The sequence below is a fragment of the Misgurnus anguillicaudatus genome, chromosome 19 (assembly GCF_027580225.2).
Source record: "Misgurnus anguillicaudatus chromosome 19, ASM2758022v2, whole genome shotgun sequence".
NCBI lineage: Eukaryota > Metazoa > Chordata > Actinopteri > Cypriniformes > Cobitidae > Misgurnus > Misgurnus anguillicaudatus.
Genome location: NC_073355.2, coordinates 23,198,941 through 23,222,828, shown reverse-complemented (window position 1 = coordinate 23,222,828; position 23,888 = coordinate 23,198,941). Strand labels below are relative to the sequence as shown.

The following is a 23,888-nucleotide window of genomic DNA, read 5'->3' as shown; positions in this document are numbered from 1 at the left end:
GTTTAACTGGGGATTTTTGTTATTTCAGTTTGTTACCTTAATTACTCATTTGGGCCTATTTGAATGTAAACTAAGCATTTTTATGTTTTTCATCCAGAATTCACACAGAAAAAAAGTGATTTTCATTAAAAACATAATTAATTTAAACCTTTATAATTAATAAATAATTATATATATATATTTATATAATTGACTTAATTACAACTTAATTGACAGCACAATTGAGTTTCAGTTTCAACAAACCACCATCATTGGGATCAATCTTTTCATTTTGCTCACACTTACAAAGTGGTAATTTTAACATACTATAATAAATTATAGTATTTTGAGCTAAAACTTTACACTCCGGGGACACCAAAGATTATTTGACATTTAAAAAAATTCTTGTAAAATGTCCCCTTTAAAATAGCAATTACATGAAATATCAATGTAAAATATAATTTTTTACATAACATTCACAATGATTTTAGTACCAATTTTAATTTTTTTTGATCATTCCACTAATCAAAACTGTGAAAAGTCCCAAAATATGTCCCACTTTTGATTTTAAGGCCATCTGATAGAATCTGATAGCAATTACCTTTAATTTCAATGGCTGTAGTTGCACAGGCTTAAATCTATAAGCTCAAGATATAAAGTTAAAATTGTTGAATAAAAAAATGGTTGGCTACGAAAGATGTACAAAGATGCACAGACAAATCTGACCATGTTATAAGAAAAATACAGGAAAAATAATCACTTATTTGCAGCAACAAACATTCAAATTCTAGTAAGAGATCCAGGGGTTTCTGCTCTTTGCCATTGTGCTTCTATACAGAATGATAAATTTAGCAATGTCTTATCTGGAAGCATCATTAAATCATGCAGTGGGACTCTGATCTCTTTTTGAAGTGTGTGTGTCTGTGTTCTGCAACGTGGTTGACTGGCAGTTAAAAAAAAAATTCAGTTATTGTCAAAATTTTTGTGATTTTTTTAAGTAACAAAGCACTTTCAGTCTTTTTTTGGGGGGATGTGTGTGTGTGCATTGTGTGAATATTGGTCACATTGAGGATGTTGTATGCTCAACCCTTCATTTATGTGTATGCAAGATCTGCATTGTGTTGGATTTATTATGGTTATTGAACAAATTAAAAACTGCTAATTTGAGTAATTTCCCATTCATTTCCTGTGGGTGCCCAGATGGGCACTAACAGCTTAAGGACTTTTTTATTTTCACCATATTACATGTGGGGTGCATTGGCAGATTTTTTTGCTTGTTTTAAGCACAAATTCACTTAAATTGTATAGTTTAAGATAGATATGTATACTGAAAACGATACAAAAATACTAAGAAAGTAATTTTTGCAGTGTAGTCACTGTATTATGCAAAAATAAATATTTGTAATTATCTTTAACTAAATATATGGTTGATTCGTGTGAGGGTCTGGCACATAGCTTTCCTGTGTTTCAGCATTTCTGCAATTATTTGTTAACTGTTTTAGAAAAACAGGTAAGGAGGTTCAGTCTGTCAAAAGCACAGACTGAAATTATAATGCAGATAAACCAGCAGTTCAATGGGAAACTCAGCACGCTCAACAAACTTAACCCATCCTATATCAACTCCAAAGAAGTACAGTGGTTGATTCTTACATACTGACGTCTTACATATGATTAATGTTTTGTTGTTACAGAAAAATAAAAGTGAGATAAATTACTGTTCACCATCGGGGACATTCATCTCGAATGTTCTGGTCTCTGAAAATGACATTTTAAAAGGAAAGACACTACAGATGTGAACAATGAGCTTGGATAGTATAACACATTAGCATTTGTTTAAAAAAAAAACAGCATTGTTTTTAAAATAAAGAAAAACACACCCATTATTGTGTTAAACGAAGCAATCAGATAACCAGATGTTCTCGGAGACCTGATGTTGTACAGAAAGACTTAATCAGTCATATTCACTTGGTAACTTTATTGTTTTTTTTGCTTTATAAAAAGGTCAACAGCATGACAGGCCAGATAGAGGCGCTTGGCAATGTTATGTACAAAGAGGAAGGGTAGGAATGCAAGGGCCAGGGAATGAAAACCACTCATTTCCCTGTCTTAAAGACAGCATATTATCAGAATTTTTTCACCTGACATAAAGTCCAAGTATGCTGTCTTGCAGTGAGAGGTAGGCCGGGGCTTTCTTGGGGGAGTGGGCTTTAAACCGTTCGATCGATAATGCAGGGAATTTGTCGACAGCTTAACACGTTGGTCCCTGGATTGGCAAGGGATCTGGATCATTCTCAACATCTATTTATATACATTTCAAACAGTTATAATGCAGGGGAGTTTTTATTTTTTGAAGATTCCCTGATGGCCCATTAGGCACAGCCAAGATACAAAGGAATGCATTACCAGCAAAAAATATATATAATAAATGGGATCCCATAGTAATAGTAGTAGTTTGCCATTGAGGAAGGTGGCACAAAATGTCCAAGTGAAAGCCAGAGAGGACAGCAGGACCCAGTCTTGCTCCTAGTTTTTGGGGTGTTAGACCTTCGTTGACTCCCATTTCCCCAGAGTCCCCAATGCTGGCCATGCTCTCAGCTGCCGGGTCCATTGCTCAACCTGCAAAAACAGTATGCATAAATGAATAGGGAATGCAAGGACCACACTTTAGCATTTAAAGGTTTATTCTAAGGTCATTTCATGTATAATAAAATAGACTTGCTTATGTCAGTTTCTTGGCTTTGTTATAGAGCGAGTCCACAACTTTGCTCATGTTCTGAATTGTTTCAAGGGCGGTTTCATATGTTTTGTCTACTGGCGGCTCATCAAATACAATCAGGACACCCTCTCCTTGGTCAAGGATTCCTGCAGTTGGAGTACATTTCATAAGCATCATCATGCATCAAGCCAAAACATATTTTGAGGGACAACATAAAAATGCTTGCAGTAGAGTTAGTGAATGCATTCAATGACAAAGTTTACAATAGGTTGTTTATCATACCGTGGAATTTCTGGTCTAAAATCATCTGTGACAGCTTCCTTTCAACATCTCCCTTCGGTGAGAACAGAAAAGCAATATATATTTAAGGGATATTTGGGAAAGAATACTTAAAACATCAGGCAACAAATTACAGATACACTTTGCAGTTAAAGGACTCGTGGGAAATTATATTATATTTGTGTAACAGCTGGATAGTCTAATTAGACAAAAATCTGTCTGTCACAGGGCCAAGTGCAAAAAAAGTCTTACCTTTGACAGTTTAATCAGCTGTGAGATGTGCTCTATCTGTTGGTATAAAAAAACATGTTTGTGAATATCTTGCACCTAAAGGTAGGGACACACTTTTTGTAATGATTATTAGTGTTATTTGGTCATTAAGATGGATCATGCTTAGGCTTTTACAGTAGTGCCCATTCTTATATTTGTTGAGGAAAAACAAGCATATCTAAATACTCGGGTGAATTTGGCTCTCTGGTCTGTTAACAATTACGCTCATTGTCCTCATAAAGGTTTTTAAAAGTGTTTTAAATGTAGCCAATTGATCGAGTTTACTGAGGCACTTTGACTTTGTGTATTAGTGTTGTTCATTTGTATTAAAATGATTTTAGACTTTTTATTCTGATCTCAGTTTAACTTTGGTTGATCATGACTTACACACTCACTGCATTATTTAACTAAATACGAATAGTATTTTTTTAATAATGGGCAAATACTAAATTACTATTGATAGATTTCAATATCAATTTATTAAACCTTTATTATGCATGCATGAAAAGTAAAACAAGAAAATGCATTCAGGGTTCCTACACAATTTTAATTTCAAAATTCCATACTTTTCCAGACTTCCCTACCGATTATTCCAACCATATTTACCTCGTTCTGATAAATTGTTTTAAAATTCAACTGTTAACAAGTATGTTACGTTCTAAACATTTAGTATTGGTGTTTTTGCCTTTTATTAGGATAGGAAAGTAGCTAGACAGGAAGTGAGGTGGGAGAGAGAGAGTATGTTACACACAGAGACAAAACCTCTATGTAGGCTATCATGTTAAATTAGTAAATTTGAAAATTGTAGCTACTGTTGCTCGTACAAGTGACCTTAACGAACAAAATGCTTAATCAGGTCACAATTTTTTTAAAGGGTTATTAATTTACCCAAAAATGAAATTTCTATCATCATTTATTTACCCTCATGTCATTCTAAACTAATAAGACTTTTGTTAACCTTGGAAACACAAATGAAGATATTTAAAGGATTAGTTCACCTCAAAATGAGGATGTCCTAATCATTTACTCACCCCAGTGCCATCAAAATATCTTGGATGGCATTGAAGTGAGTAATTAATAAGGACATTTTCATTTTTGGGTGAACTAGTCCTTTAATAAAGGGAATGAAATCTATCAGATTAAAATAATAATAATAATAATAATAATTTGTGTTAATATAATAAAGTCTTATGGTTTTGAAAGTCATGGGGGTGAATAAAGGACAGATTTTCATTTTGGGTGTACTATTCCTTTAAGAACTCCACCACTGACTTATTTTTTTATCCTCAAATTTGCTAACCACGCTTTATATTTAGGATTGGCAAGCCAGCCCTCAGAAAACTTGCATTTTCCCATTTTGTTTGCCGTGAAGTCCACACTCAAATGTAAAAATCAAGGACAACGTTTCAGGTGTTTTTTTAGTCAAGCAGTTTGAGGTAGGGGCGCTGCGATGGCAACTGCCACCTAACAACGTAACAACCAATCACTGCAGACCTCCAGCAGATCAAGTGTAAAAACTATCTTTTGGTAGTGATGGCACACTGATCCAAACACCATAAAAAACGGTTGAAATGGGGACAATAGGCTGGAAAGGTAAATATTTTTCCATTCTCGGAATTGTTTTTTCCATACTTTTCCAGACCTGGAAATTACTCAAATCAAAGTCCATACTTTTCCTAACCCGTAAGAACCCTGATAATGCAGAATCTCCAGTCGTGACTAATCAATCATTAAATGTGTTGTGTAGCACCAATGATTCGTTGCTCTGTTAGGTCTGTCCCTGACTTTAGGCATAAATGCCCATTAAGGTTTGCAAATTAAATGTAAGAGCTCAAACAGGACATTACCTGCACTCTGGAAAAGGGCTCAATGACCCTGATAAGGTTTTGTTCCAATAGATTGTCATAAAGTTTGGCCAAGTGGGTACTGATGATGGGGTCATCCCGCAGCTCAGCTTTATATTCTGTTAAAGCCTGAATAACAAAGAAAAAGCATTATTGTTAATGTGAAAACAGGTGATGTGTTGATATTTTTTAGCCGGGGCATATGACCAACCTTCTCCAAATCTGCCAGTGACCTGTTCTTGCTGGCCTGAGCCACACATTTAAGTGCATCTGTCTATAGGAAAGACACAGGGCGAGTTAATCCATCTACCAGGTGGGATTACACTAAAACCATCAACTTTAGCTACTCAATACAATAAAATAAACTAAATAAGCAAAAGTAACATTATGGTTTATTACATATATGACTACAAAGGTTTTGGGGAAATAAAACAATAACAGATCAGACTTTGACATCTAATAGGCTCCAACTTAATCACATTTATTGTCTTAACTATCTGATCCAGGTACATGTAAAGTCATGTCAGCATCAATTTCACTTTACTGTTATTATATTGGCATAACACTCCCTGGCAAATGAGTGAGGAGAGTGAAGACGATCTGCATTCCTGTTAAGTTAATCAAAAACCACACCATGATGCTGAATGAACCACACTTGAGCTCAGACATCTACCTGTCTGCCGGCATATCTGAGGGCGAGTTTGCCACTGATTAGGCCCTGCACATCCTCTGGCCTGCAATGACAAAAACACAGGTGTTACTGAACATTACCTCTGCCTTTTCAGCTCACTATATCAAACCATTGGAAATAAATAATAACTCTTCAAACTGCCTACTCTTTGATAAAGATAAACAAGATAAGAATAAAGATCAGCCAGTACTCACGAGTTAAGCATGATCTTGCAGAGGAGCATGTACTTAAGTGCGGTGATGGCACGAGGACTGTCAATAGAGTCATAGCCCTCGAAGGCCTCATAGAAGTACGAATACGCTGTCTTCCAGTCCTTCTCCTCAGCAGCGTGAATAATGCCTGCAAGAGAAACCAGAGAGACAGGCTAAAATCCTATTTGTCCTTTCATTAAGCCATAAAACATCTTTAATTGGCTACCATACTGCAGGTCCATCATGGAAATATTGAATCTAGTAAAGAGTTATGGAAACGCACCTGACTGCATGTCTAGAGCAGCCTGCAGCTTGGGAGGGCAGTAGATGGCGTTTGCCGTCGTCCTGGCAGAGGTGAGCGCTGCTCTGGCCTTGGGCAAGTTGCTTAATGCGTGATACGTCTTGCTCTCCAGCAGCTGCAGCTCCACCAGCAGAGCTTTGTCGTCCATCTTCTTCAGCTCTTGTAGGAGCTGAGAGCCTGAGAAACAGAAAAAATGATGACAGATGAAGGAAGTCACAAAAAGTAAATAAGTCTTCCAAGCTTAACATAAAAATAAGTGTCAACAAAACAAACATTTTTTATTATAGACTCACCAAGCTGTAGAGCCTCTTGGAAACGCTTGGTGTCAAAATAGAGGGAGACCAGACGGGCCTAAAAGATTTGAGTGACACTAATGAGAAATCACGAGCATTTCATCAATACCAATCTGAATCAATTATGAATAAGTGTACTTAAGAGTAAATAAATTAACCTCGCTCTGGCTGTTTTCCTCATAAAAAAATTATTACCATAAATAAGTGGTGCTCGCTCATGCAAAACTGGCAACTGTAATTCTAGGATATTGCAAGAATGTGTTTCAGCCAAGCATTGTTCCCATTCATTTCAACACAGTATTTGTGCATATAGCAAATGAGCAATTTCATTAAAATAACGTAACAAGTAATGTATGGTCAAAGTTTTAGATCGATTCGGATTGATCTGGCATGCGAATGCAAGGTGCGATATTTGTGAGTGTGCAAATGTGCATAATAGCGGTGACATTATTCATTTTTTGTTTGTTTACTTTGGAAAAATGTCTGATTTGTTTTATACAACCGTAAAACATGTTACTGTTTACTTTCATTAGTTATTGTGATGCTTTCTTTTTCAGAAAATATTAAACATATGTTGGTCATATACATTTTCAACATACATTTTAAATTTATTTCAGTAAAATAAATATTGTATTGCAATATTTAGCATGCTTTCGCAGTTTCCTTCAATATCGGACAGGCCTAGCTGCTAATATATAATGCCGCTTTTCCATTGCATAGTATCCCACGGTTTGGTTTAGTTTGGGTCAGCTTACTTTTGGGAGCTTTTCCACTGGGTGCAGTACGTAGTACCCAATACTTTTTTTCGTAACACCTCGGTTGGGGTTACAAGCGAGCCGAGGTGATACCAAACATGACGCGAAACCACTGTAGATCACTGATTGGTCTGAGAGAATCGTCACGTCATCGCTATAATGTAAAAGATTAGCTTTACCTCAGTGCTAGCTTGCGCTGTCTCGAGCAAACATGTTGTCATCTGCTCTGCTATAAGTTCCCAAACTCCCATTTAGCGATGAAAAACATCCACAGGTTGAGAATCAGTGACACCATAACAGTTTTTTCCAGACTTGCAGTTTGTGGCGGAACAAACGATGAGCACGTCAGCATTATATATGCTTAAATGCAACTTCAATGAGGCTCAGCGGAGCACCGTCGGCTGACGCCGCGGGTGTTTGAACAGAAACTGTAATGTGAGACAGAGGTAGTGATAAACGCGATGTGCAAACATCTATTTGTGGTGGCCAATTTTCATTTTGTGGCGGACTGAGAAATAAATAAATGTATGGGAATATACAACGACGCTCTCACTTGTACGATGTCACAGCTGTAAGCAGCGCAAATATAACGACACGCCTATAATCCCTCCCACTGCAAAGTGATACTAAACTCGATGGAAAAGCTAACAATACCAAAGTGAGGTGAGCTGACCCGACCCAAACTAAACTAAACCGTGGGGTACTATGCAATGGAAAAGCGCCATAATAATACTAGTTCCTCACCTCCAGGGCCTGTCTTAGAAACGTCCTCTTTTCTGATTTGGCCCATTCAATGCACTCCAAACATAATTCCACCTCTTGACCAGTAGCTGCCTCCATGTCCAAGAAGAGATCAAGCAGGGATCGCACCAGCCGTGCCGCTTTTGCTTTGCTGATGGAGTTAAGGAATGGCCGGACATACTTCAGCAGACCTCCCAATTCTGTGTGAATGTGGAATACAGGAGGAATAGCTATTAACTTAACTCACAACTCGACAGTGACCTTCAGACAAATGTTTAATTGACACACTATGGTATGCAGATCCAGGGACACATGCAGGCCATGTCTAAATAGTTAAAGATCTTTACCAGCAGCTTGTCCAGTCTTGGCCAGCAGTCCGCCCAGCTCCAAGATGCTCTGTTCTTTGACACGCACAGCTTCTTCATCATCGTCCTGGACATCTCGCTTGACTGTGGAGGTAGACAAAAAAATGGCAAATTTGATTATTAAACATGAATAACAGACCAAAAGCACTACTTTGAAATTGGAAAGATGGAAAAAAACAGAAAAAAATCCCTAAAGATGACCCTTATCTCAAATGAAATGTAAAGTAAAAGTAAATGAATAAATAAAAATAGTCTGACAATCAAAAAATGGCTTGCTGGGGCATTAAATTACCCATACACAAATGCACACATATCAAACTACCTGTAAACCAAAACTTCCTGACATTGTCATTTTACTGCATTAAAAAAATTACAAATTACATTGAGGAAGCTTCATTATTATACATAACCAGTCAGTCATGTTTAATGACTCCTATCTGCCTAAATTTGTTCGTAATTGCATTTCTCACACCACTTTTCTCAACATTTGTTGTCTTTACACAGTATGGCAATTCAAATCTATATGTTAGAAAAAAAATCTCAGAAAAGAAAATATTTACATATAAAAGCTTCTTTTACTTTAATATTTTGGTAGTTCATCGATAGCTAGTAGTTGTCATTTAAACTTTTGCTAGTTACTACAAACGTCATTTAGAAATACGTCAGATAACTATAATTGTCCTAATTTGTTTAATACTAACAAAGACAAATATATACACACCGAAATTATTCACTTAGAGAAACCATTTGTTTATTTTTCCCTGTTTTTTAAGACACGTTTAGTCTTTATTTACTTGAACAGAGAAGCTCACTCATTGAAACTGAAGCTAGCTGATTGGCTAACTGTTTTCATGAGTGGCAGTTTATTGTAATTTGCTTTATCGTAAATCACAAGCTGATACCAGCAAAAAACTATATTTAAGGCCGATAAAAGACACAGAAACTCATATGTAAAGTTGACAGTTAACAAGAGTGTTACACGTTTATCTAGCTAAATGCTTTCTCACGCCTGTCACAGTGAGTCAGCAGCATGACACCGGCTAACACGTTTAGCTGCTGATCTGAAATCACAATGAAGAATGTGATCCAGAGGTTCAAACCCAAGCTATATCATCTAAAAGCACAAAAGCGGCATGAAAGCAAGCGGAGCAGGACACGCTTACCGATAGCATGTAAAATATCAATGGACGCGTTCCGATCCGTACTGAGCAGCGACTGTGCTCTCTGAAACTCCACCGCCGCAGCCGCCATCTTACCAATTCACCAATTGCCTGGTGCACATAACAATCATTGAATACGCCACCGGAAGCGCCACTGAGGCATGCCGGGAGACTGAGTTCAATGAGCCCAGCAGGCAGAATGACTCACTCCATGAGGAGGATTTTCCCAACAAAAAAAAGATAATGGGATTTTGAAGACGTTTAAGCCACAAATGATAAAGTAAAATAAAATCAAATTAATTTACTCTGTCATTCTTTGATCCAGAAGCAAAATCTTGGTATCTTTTTAAAGAAGACAATTTACAGTTTTCTACTGAAATGTCTGGAGTTGTTAAATTAAAAAGTAGTTATAGCAGTTTAAGTTTATTTAAAAAATATATATAAAAAAAGTATATATTTTATATTTAAAACCCATAAAAATTGAGAGGCTACAAAATGCTACAAAAATAATATCATAGGTCTCAACTAGTTTTGATCCAAATTTCAAGTTAAAATCACAAATAATTAGGTTTTTGTCACACTTTTAGTGGTTTTACCAACAAATGCCACTAGGTGTCAACGTTTAGCTGTATAATCTTGTCACAATTTAATAAATTACTGTCACTGCATCATTATTTTTTTAATTATGAAACCTAGAACTTTCCAATGATATATAGATGTCAAGATTTTTGAAGATTTATGATAGGATATTGCAATTAAATATGTAATAATCATATGTATTCCTACGGGGATCGATTTTTATGATCAAATGGCTTTGAAATATGAAAACTACATTCATAGAGCTTTTCAATGATATATGGGTTGTCAAGATTTTTGAAGATTTATAATTGGATATTACAATTATGAATATAAAACAATTATGTGGTGAGTGACATTTAACAAAATCACTGACAATACTTGATTTCTATCATCAAATGGCCTTGAAACATTAAAACTACATTCTTAGAGCTTTCCAACAATATATAGTTTGTCAAGATTATTTCATGTTTATAGGATATTTAATAATAAAAATGTAAAACATCTTGGACCCACCTGTTGGCCAGTGATATTTTAGAAAATTACTCATACTATATCATTATTTTTGCTAAATGGTGATGAAATAAAAACTACAATCTGAGAGCTTTCCAGCGACACATATTTTGTCAAGATTAGTGCTGGTTAAGACCAAGAAATTATTTTTTTAAATATGTAATGCCAAACACATACCACCTGTGCGACAGTGACAGTTAAAAGGATTTTAAAGTTTTGTTTTAAATAGTAATGCATTGGTTTTATTAGAAACTGTAAAAGTCCCTGTGGGTCTCTACTAGTAATGTTTTGAGTTCTTTTGGTGTTATTTGGCAGGTGAAGCCGCTATAGAACAATACGGCCTAAAACACTACATACAAAAATTCTGTAATGATTTTAGTGGCAATTGTCTGAGAAATAGCTAGTCTATCAATCTATCTATCTGATGTGCTTGCCTTTAATCAATGGCTTGATAACGAGATAAACTTATTACTAAAACATTAAATGGGTGCAAATGACTCACTACACCATTCTTTAAGGAAAACTGCATGCCTTACTATGATGATTGGATAAGAATCGTATATGGATCATGTGTGAGTGGGTGTGTGCTTGTGAAAGAGATCAAAGGGGGGTTGGGTTCCCCATTCATGTCATTGAACCCATGCGTCTCGACGACATTACTAGCCTACACATTAAGATTGAAGTTAATCTTTCTTGATAATGTGTGAATCTTGATTGAAGATTTATATAGGCAATGTCTGGCATGTAATGACAAGTTTAAATATTTCCTTTTTCTGAAGCTATAACAGATGCTGATGCGAGTACTGGTATTTCAAAGCACACTTGACGGATGGCACCACGGACAGATAACGAGATAGTGTGTGCTTAGCCATTGCCAAGTTCCCACCCAGCTGCCAGCGTTAGCAGATTCAGCATCAGTGTAGAAGCGATAGAAAACACTGCAAAAAACATTGAACGCAATTTTTCTCTAGACTTAAATAGTCATCTATTTTGTAAATGTTAATATAGACGTTTCTTTTTTATTTACCGTCTGAGCTTTTCGAGTTTTATTCTAGCCTAGCGTTTTAGTCTTCCGCCGTCACAGACAAATTTATTGTGATGCTGAAGCTCGAGGTGGAAAGAAAGAACGACCATGCATCGAGGAGAACGTGCGAAGGTTTGCATTTGGTAAATAACCTTAGCAACCAGATAATCCTGAACACCCACTGACTGCAACGCTGCTTTTACGTAAAAGCGTTATTTCATCACTGACGCTCCATTTTCAGCACCTTGGACAACGACAAGCACGTTGCCTTTACGGCGCGACACCGGGATAAAAAGCGAGATATCGACGGATTACTCGACGGATAGCCTATTTTTATATTTAGAAACATTTCTTATACATACATACATAGATATATTAACAACGGAACCAACGAAGATTTGATTGGTAAGTAATCAACATTTTATATGAATGGCCCACAATGCATTTGTTTAAAATCAAATTTCAAATATAAATGTATCTAGCTATAGCCTACAATATCAAAAACTTTATTGTATTACGTTTCCATATGTGAAACAACACACGTGAGCCAGATGTTATGGGGAAATAACGGTGATGTCTTTATTTGCAACAGCTCATTTTGACTAAAACGTAGCCTACCGATGATTTCCCTGTAACTCGTTTTAAGCCAAGTATTCGTAGAGAAATTTGTGAATTTATGAGAGGCATGAACTGATTACATTTAACAATTTATTATTTTTACACTGAAAAATATTTTTTTTCACAAAAAATGAATATCAAAAAGCAATGAACGTGTTTACATCCTCGACATCCATTTTGAAGCTAAGATGGATGCTTTCGCATATTCGGCTACTAAATCTCACACTGTTCATTTTATTATATCGTTATGTTTGAAAATATCTTTATGTGCGACAAAAAACATATATGTAGCAGGCTTCTTTTCTAAGAGAAGAAAAGAGTGTTAGTAAAACACAGTTTTGTGCATATTCTTTGCGCATGTTCATCAGAGGACGCGTGCATGCTGTGTTAAAATGGTGAGGGTGGTCTGAGGAAACCAATTTCCTACGTTAACCTTTTTTTTAACCAAATATTTCTATTTTTCTCTTTCAAGGAATAGATTTCATATCTACAGATATCTCATAATAATAAAGTCATCATGGGAACTGTACTGTCAGTCTCCCCAAGCTACCGTAAGGCTGGCCTGTTTGATGAAATACCACCCCCTCTGGCACATTATACAGCTGTGCAGAACAGCAAAAATGCCAAGGACAAGAACTTGAAACGACAGTCCATCATTAATGTCCTGCCATGGAAGCGCATCGTGGCGGCTTCGGCCAAGAGAAAAGGCTCTAAGAAGCTGGCCTCTGGTGACAGTCAAGACGAAGAAAGCGTGGGGACCCTCAACACCCAAAACCTGAAGAAGTCCCAGTCATGTGCCAATCTTTCCAGCTTCATCCAGGAACCAGCTGTGAGTTCCATACCCACATCTAAGACCACCGCCAATGTGGCCTCTACTGCCAAAAGGACCTCAATCACTGGATCTGTGGGACAAGCCGCCAATGCGGGCACACCAAAAAGAGTGATTGTGCAGGCTTCCACCAGCGAGCTGCTAAGGAGCCTGGGTGAGTTCCTGTGCCGACGCTGTTACCGCCTGAAGCGCCTCTCGCCTGCTGACCCCGTACTCTGGTTGCGCAGTGTGGACCGGTCACTTCTTTTGCAGGGTTGGCAGGACCAGGGCTTTATTACCCCGGCTAACGTGGTCTTCCTGTACATGCTCTGCCGTGAGGTCATTTCAGCGGAGGTGTCTAGCGAGCGTGAGTTGCAGGCCGAGCTGCTCACTTGCCTCTACCTGTCCTATTCCTACATGGGAAACGAAATTTCCTACCCGCTCAAGCCTTTTTTGGTGGAGACAGACAAAGATGCCTTCTGGAATCGGAGCCTGGCTATTATTAACCGCATGAGTAGCAAAATGCTTCAGCTTAACTCTGACCCGCATTACTTCACCCAGGTTTTCGCTGACCTTAAGAACGAGAGTCAGAAGGAAGAAGAGAACCGACTGCTTATTGGCCTGGATCGATAAGTGAGGTTTTGTGCGTAAATGAAAACAAACAAAAACAGTTAAAAAAAGTTTTTGTGTCGTTATTAGTATTATAAAAAAGTGTAATAAACTGACGCTTCAGAGCATAGTTTTGAGGCTTATTTGTAGCAATGAATGACATTGGATCAGACATTGTTGTAAACTCTAAAGGTCTGACCAGGACACCACCACAACCATAAAGGTGTTCTTTAACCATTCGTGTGGCTTCCTAAGGTCAGCTGTTGGGTATAGCGATACTTCCATCATCATCGAGAAGTCCAACGGTGCAGCAATCGTGACCTTCCTGAAGTGATTTCATCCATACAAAACATGAGCAGCAGTCCTGTTAAAGTCATTCCTGTTTTACAATAAAGATAAAATCTTTTGAAAGCCCAGATTTGTGCAACAGCAAAATGCTTTCTAAGCACACTGAGCAGTTTGAAAATGGGACTTATTCAATGGAGCCAAGCTTGCAACATTGTCAAAAATGAAGCAAACCAAAGACTCAGCTTAACACTTCTTCACTAGTTTGACCCTTGGTACCACCATTTCTGCATTAACATCAACCCAAAACCACAAATATTAGTGAGTATCTGACAGTTTTATCTGAGGACTTCTGCTGCTCTCCTTATTGGTCAGGGTGTCCGTTGCATGGCATCGTGACTTCAAGATGTTTTGTTTGTTTAGCATATCCTAGTGGCCTTTACGAAGGTCTGGGTCTTAAACTGCTGCGGGCACAAGACCATTTAGTGAGATGGTCTGTCGAACCGTTGTGTTTAAAAGAGACAAACGACGAATCATTTATGATTGTGATGATGAACTGACTGCACGATCTTCAACTGAACAGAATCTCAAACGTCAAGAAAGAGCATTTCTCTGACATCGTATGCTACTTATTGTCATCTTCAAAACATCAGAACAAAGTAATGCAAAGGTAGATATTTTATGTATTTTCAAAAGCAAGTACTGTATGTTCTTATACGGGTGTTAATGCATGCTTCTTTGACCACTTTTTAAACATCTTTGTTTATGATTTGATGGTCACATTTTTTGTATGACGTTCTTTTGGAAAGTGCTCCAAACTGATGTGCCATAAAGACATAAAAGTTGTAAAGTTGCCAGTACAGCAGCCAAAAGTACAGTAATCTTTTGTAGCCTTCTCATTAGGAAGAGATATTTTTGAAGGAGCAAAAGAAAGGCGATATTAAGGAAAGACGTTAGCAGTAGACATACAATGTCACAAACATTTTGTAAAAAAAATAAAAATGAAAAAATTTATTTCATAATTATGCATACAGCACATTAAAGCATGAGTTCCCTAGATTACATATCACACACATGAAATTCTTAAAGACATGTGCAAAATAAAGCATAAATCAATATTCTTAGTGACTAAGAGAAAGGATTTTTTTACAATTTTAGGTCAATCTATTTACACTGAAAGCACTCAGAAGAATTAAGTCTCAGTTTAAACCAATGAGCTTTAAATATTTTTCCCCTTTTCAATATTTATCTTCTTGCATTTTATGGAACTCTCTGTATTGATTTAGTTTTACTTCATTTTACTTATTGAGACACATTGCAAACCAGCTTCAACATAAGATGAGTTTGCTGATGAAATGTTAAAAAGTAATGTAATCATCTTTAAAATTTGATGCTGTCCCATAAATAACAGATGTGTTTTTTCAGCATATTATCAACACACTGTGTTAAATCAATGGGAACAATAGATCTGATCAACAATGGCAAAGGTGGGAGACTTTGAACAACTCACAGGTGACATTATTTGGAAAGAGGAGCTTGAATAAGCCTCTATAAAAAGAATTACAGTGTTTCAATATGCAAATGCTGACATACTGGCCTATTTTATCTACCACCAGGAGGTAATAAAACTTTGATTAGTTTATTGTAGCATACAAAAACTGATCAAAAGACTCTGATGGCAGAGCGCCAGTGACCTGATGCACTATGTTTAGCAATATGAATATAACTAAACTACAAACGTTTATGCACATGTTCATGTGACATTATAAAGATCAACGAGGGACAAAACTAAGACTTTAAGTTCATAATTTTATTATGTTAAATACAGGGTTGTTCATTATGTGTATTACAATTTTACATGGTTATTTACATGCTTTTGATTTTTTTATTTACATTTATTTCATGTCTAGCCTCAGATAATCTGATAAAACACTGATGGTGCTATTAATGCAGAGATCTTGTTTTACCCATAAGCTAGACCATTGGTTAGCTAAATGTAATGAAGTCTTCTACATTGGGCAAACGGTTGAACATGCATTGATGCTTTACTACTATGAAAAGTGGCTTAAATGAGATACTGGATGTAGTGATAACTGACCATGACAGTATAAGAGACATAAATAACTCATAAACAACTGTTCTTCTCATCATAGGTTATTGAAGAAATTTGTTTCATACAAGTGTTGTGGTGGATGTTACATTCTTCAAAAAAAAAAAAAAAAAAAAACTGTATAGCAACAAGAGACTGGAATTAGATTTTTCTCTTTTCCTTACGTTTCACGTTTTGTGAACTTTGTTGAGCAAAATGGAACAAAAATGAGATGTACATAAAAATATATTTAAAGATGCAATCTGTTATAGTATATGGATGTGTATGAATGTGAGTTTGTAAATGTGAATGTGAGCAATGACTTTGGTCAACTCTTCTATCTACTTTATATAAAAAAATGCATTTGCAAACAAATACATTGTTTTTCTTTCTTATAGTTATTTGTTGTCATCTTTTTAATGAAACTTGCAATTTCTTAACACTTAGGCCTACATGCCCAGTCAAAAGAATGATATCTTTCTAGTGTAAGAATTTTAACCTCATATGTAGTTTGTATGTGAAAACCGTACAACATAAGCACGTGTACTTTATTGAATAGTAATGAGGGACAACTGCAGTATTACGTAACTCCATTCCACACTACTGTTGCTCATAGCAGCTCCCAACATAAGCACACACGTCACAATGCAGTATACTGCCATCTGTTGGAGAATGACATCATAAAGTTAGATGAGGCAAAGAAGTGGGCTTGCCTCAGACTGGATTTTATATAAGTGAGGTTTAGTACGGGTGTTTTTGTGTGTGTAGATTTACCGAGGACAACTTTATTGCTTGTTCTTGTAGATAATCATCTTCTGGAAAGTCTTGATTATATTTGTATATGTTCAAAATATATGCCACGGAAAAAGGGCGTTGTTTGTAAGTAGCCTATTCTTGACAAATTGATATGACTGTAGACACGCCTCTTCTATCTAAAAAAAATAACTAACTCTCTTTTCTCTCTCAACAGGTATTGTTTTGAAATAGTGAAAACTTGTAACTTGGTATAAGCACTTCTTGTTGCCTCCCTATGAAAAATCGCTTGATTGTTTCCTTATAAGACGCTTTGGATAAAAGCGTCTGCTAAATGCCTAAATGTAGGTAAATGTTATAAAAATACTTGGATTTTTCTGTTATATCATTGCAAAAGTTTAGCTAGATATTAGCCTACTTATACATTTTACAGTATCCTATCCGTCTAGCAGTTATATACACAATGATGACGTGGCATTAAGTGGCCAGAAACATATGAAGAGTTTCGTTGCAAAACGAGATAAATCCATTTTTTAACATTTTTGTCAAAACATGTTTATTATTATGTTATGTCATTATTATTTTGTTTTATGGTGTTACTTAGCTGTTTTTTTTTTAAGTTATGAAGGTTTAAATCAAAACAAACCAACTGCAGTTGAATTGAAATTAATTGGAATGCACAACCAAAAAACAAGATTTCTTAACAATTAAAAAAACGATGGTTATCTCGTTTTGCAAAGAAACTCTTCATATATACGTATATTATTATATTAGTGCAACCAAACGCAACTACCAGACATTTTGAAACCGTTTTAATAAACTTTCTGAGTTGCTAACACGTTAGAACCAATGGGGAATGACACCACTTCTTTTGCCAAAATGCTCGTGCAGGCTATTTGATCACGTGGGCTGTAAAAGGGTTCCCAAACTTCAGAGTGGTAAGGTTCCCCAAAACATAGCAAAAGCTCCACGACCCCAGCCCCCATTTGTATATATATATTTTTTTTTTTAATAAACCAGATTGTCTCTTTGCACAAAATTATCAACATTTATCAACCAGTTTTTAAGAATCTCATGTGAATTATGAGAACTACAAGAAATATTTAAAACAATTATGAGAAGTATTTTTATATTCTGTTGAAAGTTGACGTAAACATTCTTTACAAATTTATTTAAATCCATAACACATACTTTCTGCATACTATTTACAATTATAATGCAAAGTGTGTAACAGAAGCTACATAGTTCACAAATAGTTCATAAATCTATTGCAATGAATTCCATAAATATGATTTAAAAGTCAAATAAAATCTCAAACCATTTACAAACAATGTATCTCACCTCACTATAATGGAATTTTTTATATGCTTTATGTTTATGTAATAGGGAGGGAAAATCACATTTCAGAACAATTAGAATATTTTCATTATTTTAATATTTTGATTTAGCCTAGCAAAACCCCCCCGCAGTACCGCGATGACCCAGTTTAGGAAGCACTGGTGTAATGAGTTCTGTTGTGAAAACCAGCTAAAACCATCTAAGATGGTTGGCTGGCCTTAGCTGGTTTAAGCTAGAAGAAGCTGCACTGTAAAAAATTATATATTAACATATACACTTACATTTAGGCGTTTAGCAGACGCTTTTATCCAAAGTGACTTATAAAGATAAAAAAACAATCAAACGATTTGTCATATGGAGGCAGTAATACAAGAAGTGCTTACACTGTACCAAGTTACACGTTTTCACAATTCTGAAACAATACCTGTTGAGAGAGAAAAAGAGTTAGTTATTTTTTTAAGATAGAAGATAGAAGTGGTGTATACAGTTAGTTTCAATTTGTCAAATATTTTTCAAAAAGATGAGTTTTTAGTTGTTTTTTGAATTTAGCGAGAGATGTGGCTGATCGGACTCCTAAAGGATGATCATTCCACCAGCAGGGAGTAGTGAAGGAGAATGAGCAGGATCGTGATTTATTGCCCTTTTGAGAAGGTAAGACAAGGCGCCGCTCCTATGCTTAAAGGTGCTCTAAGCGAATTCACGCATTTTAGACCATAAAACATTTTTTGTTACAGCAAACATCTCCTCACTATCTGCTTGCTACCTGACCGCTGATCAAACTGTAAAAAAACGCGATCTCTGTAAACAGCCCAGGCTCCACAAACGACAATAACAACACAGTGGCCAAACCTAGCACCACGAAACATAACAAAGTGTTCCAGCCAATAAACGTCAAGAAGGATTTGGGGGTGAGGGTTGGGCGCGTTAGTGAAAGCACGGAAGGGAGGGGAGGAGTTAGCTACGCTCCGTTTGTTTGAAAACAGTTTAAACATCAACAAAAAGTGACGTCGCACAGATTCGCTTAGAACGCCTTTAATGTAAGGTTCTGGATGAGGTGTAGAAATGCAGGAAAGTGTGAAAGTATGGCGGTGCAGTGCCAGTGAAAGTTCTGTAAGTGAGCACTTATAACTGACACACGCGATTCAATCAGTAGCCAGTGGAGAGAGATGAAAAGTGTCGTTACATGAGCCATTTTGGGCTCTTTGAAGATGAGCCGAGCTGCTGCGTCCTGAATCAGTTGGAGTGGTTTGATGCTCTATGCAGGAATGCCAAGCAGGAGCATTGCAGTAGTCCAGCCTAGAGAGAACCAGAGCCTGGATCAGGAGTTATGCAGCATGCTCCGTAAAGGAATGGACGTATCTTCCTGATATTGTATAATAAAAATCAACATGATCATGGTCTCTTAGCAATGTAAGCAGTGAAGGACAGTTGGTCATCAAAGATTACGCAGAGGTTTCTGGCAGTTTTGGAAGAAGTAAGGGTTGTGTTGCCCAGTTGAATGGATAGGGCATGCTTTATATCTTGGGTTGTGCCGGAAATACAAGCAGCTTCGTCTTCACTAGATTCAGCTGTAGGTGGTGTTTCTTCATCCAAGCTGAGATGTCTTCTAAGGAGGCTGTAATGCGTGCTGCTATGGTGGGATTGTCTGGGTGAAATGATAAAAAGATTTGGGTGTCTTCGGCATAACAGTGGTAGGAGAAGCCATGTGCTTCTATGATAGGTCCTAAATATGGTGTGTAGATGGAGAAAAGGAGTGGACCAAGCATTGATCCCTGAGGGACCCCATTGACCATCACAAAACCCTAAAGAATCTGTTGGAGAGATAAGATTTTAACCATTGGATAGGAGTAGCTGTGATACCTAGCCACGATAGGGTGGCTAGTAGGATCTGAAGGATGACTGTGTCAAAGGCTGCCTACAGGTCTAGCAGAATCAGAACAGAGGATTTTGATTCCCCCTTAGCTAGCCGTAATGCTTCTGTGAATGACAGCAGTGCTGTTTCGGTGGAGTGGTTGCATTTTGACTGCTTATCATCAGGTATGCTGTTCAATGATAGAAAGGAAGATGCCTGATTGAAAACTGTTCTTTCAGGTGTTTTGGCAATGAACGGAAGAAGTGAGACAAGTCTATAACTGTCCGTGAGAGAGGGGTTGAATGTGGCTTTTTTAAGCAGTGGCTTGACCAGGGCCTGTCTAAACATGGATGGTTAGCAGAAGGTGTTGATGATATGTGTGAGTTTCGGTGCGAGTGTGTCTGAATGGCCTGTAAGAGATGCGTGGGAATCGGGTCAAGATGGTAGGTGGTGGGGTGGGTGGGTGAGACAGAGAAAGAGCGTAGTGCATTCTGAGGTTAGTGGTGTGGAAATTTGGTTGCTGATGGAAGATGTTTTGTTAGTAAAAAAGTTAGCAAAGTCATCAGACGACAATAAGGAAGTAGGTGGAAGAGAAGGGGGACAAAGCAGAGAGTTGAAAGTTTTGAACAGCTGCTTAGTGTTGGGAGCGTTACTTACCTTTCTGGTAAAGAATGATGTTTAAGAGGACTGAAGTGACTGGTAGTGACAGAGGTCGGCAGGGTTGCTAGTTTTGTGCCATTTCCTTTTAGCACCCCTGAGCATACAGTAGTATGTTGCTCACGGAGGATGTCAGACAGCCAAAAACCTCTAAAAGCAGCCTGCTATCTAGTTTTAATCAGGCTGAAAGACCAGCCAACCAGCTTAGGCTTTTAGCAGGGGTGGCTTGTACTAGAATCTTGATACAAGACTTAACAAAGAAAAAAGTATTCATAGAAAATATTATTTTAAATAAGAACTTACACTTTTCAAGCAGTGATTCGGCTTATTTTACTTGCTTAGTAATTGCCCTGCTGAAAAAAACAGCATCATGGTGCTGATGCTGGTTTAGCTGGTGTTCACTGGCAAACCAGCACCAAAACACAACATATGCTGGTCTTGCTGGTATGCTGTTTTTTTCAGCAGGGTGTTGAGACATCACTAATGAAATGTAATTTCATGAGTTTACCAGCCCATTTTAGTCGTAATAAACGACGATAAATCATCGTTGTCCTTAGTTCAGTCCTGGTTGGTTGTCGTTAATGTTACCCTGTGTTTGCTGTATCCTCATTAAAGATTTGTGTTTAATTGTATCCTCTCGTCGTACTACTCTTTGTGTTCTAAGGTAAAACGTGACAGGTATACTTCAGTAAAAATAAAAACCCAGCTTAATATTACTTAATTTTATCAGTTAAGCACAATTAAATATCCTGGCTCTTCCTAGCTTTATAATACCATTGAATGGTGGTCAGTGTTGTGAGGCTTCAAAAGGACATGTGGGTCATTCTACAGAAAATATGGAATTCGGGTGATGGAAATCTGCTTAAATAAACTTATTTCAACATACCCAAAACTTCTTTAATAGCATTAATTAACTTGTCAAATATATTAATCCGCAAAACGGGGAGCTTAATCTAGGTTTAACGTTTTTAATACTTTTTAGTAAAGAATCCATGACGTTGTATCTTCAATACCTGACAAAATGAGAATATAATAAAAGATAATGAATATGATAAAACTTATAAACTTAAACATTTTTCCATCTTGTTTTGTTTTTATGCTTTTGTGTTGGTCAGTTAATGAAATAGTGCTTAGGAAGAACTCATTAAAGAAGTAACACCAATGACGGTGACACCAAGGACAATTTACAGAAAAAAACTAACATTTTAACAAAATGGCTGCCATTAGCCATGTGCTATTTTATCAGAGATGTAACAATCACATACTTATTCAGTATAATGTATTTTTATGTAAAGATCTAAACACTCCCAGCTATAAAAAAGAGTAACACTAATGACATTCAAAAAATCTTATCTCAAAATTCTTAGATATATCATGATATTTTAGACAAATAAGGTAAGACATGTCACAAACCTTTTGCCTTCCTCCACTGCACTTCTTCTTGCCCCAAGAAAAACTTCAAAGAGCTGATGCATTGTTTCAAAATTAAAGTGCTTTGTATAGGGTAACACCAATGACATAAATTTGGGGGACAAATATTTATTTGATATTATTCATAGTAATAGTGTATTTTTTACCATTTCAGTGTTGTAGTAAATTCATACAGGGTTAAAGGTAAATGTAAATTAGATTAGTTTAATAAAAAACATGGTTTTAAATAAGAAGTACACATTTCAACTTCCATGTATGATCAAAGGGACAGGGAAATTTTCAGGACCAGACATTTAAAAAAAAGAAAATTAAATAAATAAACTCTCTCATCATTTTAAGGACAGTCTATATTTCTTAAATATATATCATTATGGAATTATTAGGTCAAATTAAACGATTAAGGGGTCTACAAAAGCAAGGGACAAGCATTTCCACCTTTTTTGTAGAATGACCCATGTACATCTGGTACATTCAAATATGGTAGCATGTAGATAACTTCAAAAATTGCCTCTTGCATAAAGCAACAAGATTCAACATTTTCAACAGGCCGACATATTTAAACGCATTGCCCTGATTTGTGTATCTTAGCGTAGCCAATAATAAATAGGCTCACGAACGTATCGTTATATACATTTCAGAAGACATTAACCCAATGGAGTAATTATTTTAATGATTATTTTAAAGCTTCAAACTGTTTACCAAAGCTAGGAAGAGCCAGGATAATTACTTCATAACATAGTTTGTGTTCAGCTGAAGAATAAGGGTGAGTAAATTATGAGATTTTTCATTTTCTGTTGAGGATTTATATTCCCGTACTGCTGTATAATATGCATGCTATTATATTTTTAAAGGCGGAGTGCACAATGTTTGAAAAACGCTTTGGAAAAGGAGACGGGCCGACTACCAAAATACACTTATAGCCAGTCAGCAGTAAGGAGCGTGTCTACTAACCAACATCCTTGCCGGGTTGCGTATGTGTGGGGCAGGTCTTTGAAAAAGAAGGTCCAGATTCTATTGGGGTAGGGGCGTGTTTGTTTAGGTGATTTCAAATATCAACGTTGGCTTTTAAACATTGTGCACTCCGCCTTTAACATATCATCACATAAATGTATCATTGCTGTTGTAGCAGATTTATAAAGATTTTTTTTTTCTTTGTACTACTTTGCACAAATCTGTATCCTTTAATTACCAAACAAATCCACCTGTTACTACATAAGGATAGCTGCATCTACATCAAAGAGACACACACCAGACATACTTATAAGAGCAATAACTGTCAGAGAAGACACACCGCAGCTCAAGACTCACCTGCCTTGCTACAAACAGTGGGGCAATAATAATTACAAAAAACATTATCATGACTTTTAGTATTAAAGTGCAACTTAATGATATATAAATAAACTATTTGATAACTGCCTGTAATAATGAGAAAGAAGCCTTGAAGCCAGTTGCAGCCTAGATGTCGTCCAGCAGATGGCACTCAAACTATATATTAAATGGTTGTCATCCCTAAAGAGACCTTTCACACAAACAGGTAGATGTACAATGACAATGTGGTGTCTTACACTGAGTATTGTATATCAGAACATATAACATAACTCTTCTATTTAATCTTTATTTGTTGCAATAAAGTTTGTGGTTAATGCTATAGTGCTTATATATTACAATAAGTAACATATTGTGAAATATAACAATCAAACAAACAGTTTAATTTTATTTTATCTTTTTATTTTATCTTTTCTAACATTTT

The 23,888-nt window shown here is 36.5% G+C and overlaps 2 protein-coding genes across 4 annotated transcripts; one reads left to right on the top strand and one right to left on the bottom strand.

Annotated features, from left to right (window-relative positions):
- Positions 1–1,934: 1,934 nt before the first annotated feature.
- Positions 1,935–9,745, bottom strand: psmd11a (proteasome 26S subunit, non-ATPase 11a). The gene is made up of 13 exons (XM_055193348.2): positions 9,589–9,745; positions 8,408–8,509; positions 8,064–8,260; positions 6,565–6,622; positions 6,254–6,448; positions 5,974–6,118; positions 5,762–5,822; positions 5,300–5,362; positions 5,092–5,217; positions 3,227–3,262; positions 2,978–3,029; positions 2,699–2,841; positions 1,935–2,595 (listed from the first exon to the last, which is right to left on the bottom strand). Exons 1-12 carry the CDS (start codon positions 9,674–9,676, stop codon positions 2,699–2,701), a joined length of 1,266 nt encoding a protein of 421 aa, XP_055049323.1. The 5' UTR covers positions 9,677–9,745; the 3' UTR covers positions 1,935–2,595.
- Positions 9,746–11,484: 1,739 nt separating this feature from the next.
- On the top strand, positions 11,485–19,596 carry cdk5r1a (cyclin dependent kinase 5, regulatory subunit 1a (p35)). 3 transcript variants are annotated; one of them, XM_073857205.1, is made up of 4 exons: positions 11,485–12,103; positions 12,789–16,986; positions 18,748–18,849; positions 19,352–19,596. In XM_073857205.1, the coding sequence occupies exon 2, from the start codon at positions 12,834–12,836 to the stop codon at positions 13,755–13,757; it is 924 nt and encodes a 307-aa protein (XP_073713306.1). In that variant the 5' UTR covers positions 11,485–12,103; positions 12,789–12,833; the 3' UTR covers positions 13,758–16,986; positions 18,748–18,849; positions 19,352–19,596. The 3 variants fall into 3 exon arrangements, with proteins under 3 accessions (XP_073713306.1, XP_073713307.1, XP_055049318.1); XM_073857206.1 differs by having other exon boundaries at positions 19,349–19,596; XM_055193343.2 differs by having other exon boundaries at positions 18,748–19,596.
- Positions 19,597–23,888: the final 4,292 nt, after the last annotated feature.

Bases quoted from the DNA above. Each gene is read 5' to 3' on its own strand.
- psmd11a (XM_055193348.2), bottom strand. From the start codon at position 9,676: ATGGCGGCTGCGGCGGTGGAGTTTCAGAGAGCACAGTCGCTGCTCAGT. The intron at 8,261-8,407 runs GTAAAGATCTTT...ACATTCACACAG, and splicing joins CAAGACTGGACAAGCTGCTG to AATTGGGAGGTCTGCTGAAG. The intron at 3,030-3,226 runs GTAAGACTTTTT...TTCTCACCGAAG, and splicing joins AGCTGATTAAACTGTCAAAG to GGAGATGTTGAAAGGAAGCT.
- cdk5r1a (XM_073857205.1), top strand. From the start codon at position 12,834: ATGGGAACTGTACTGTCAGTCTCCCCAAGCTACCGTAAGGCTGGCCTG.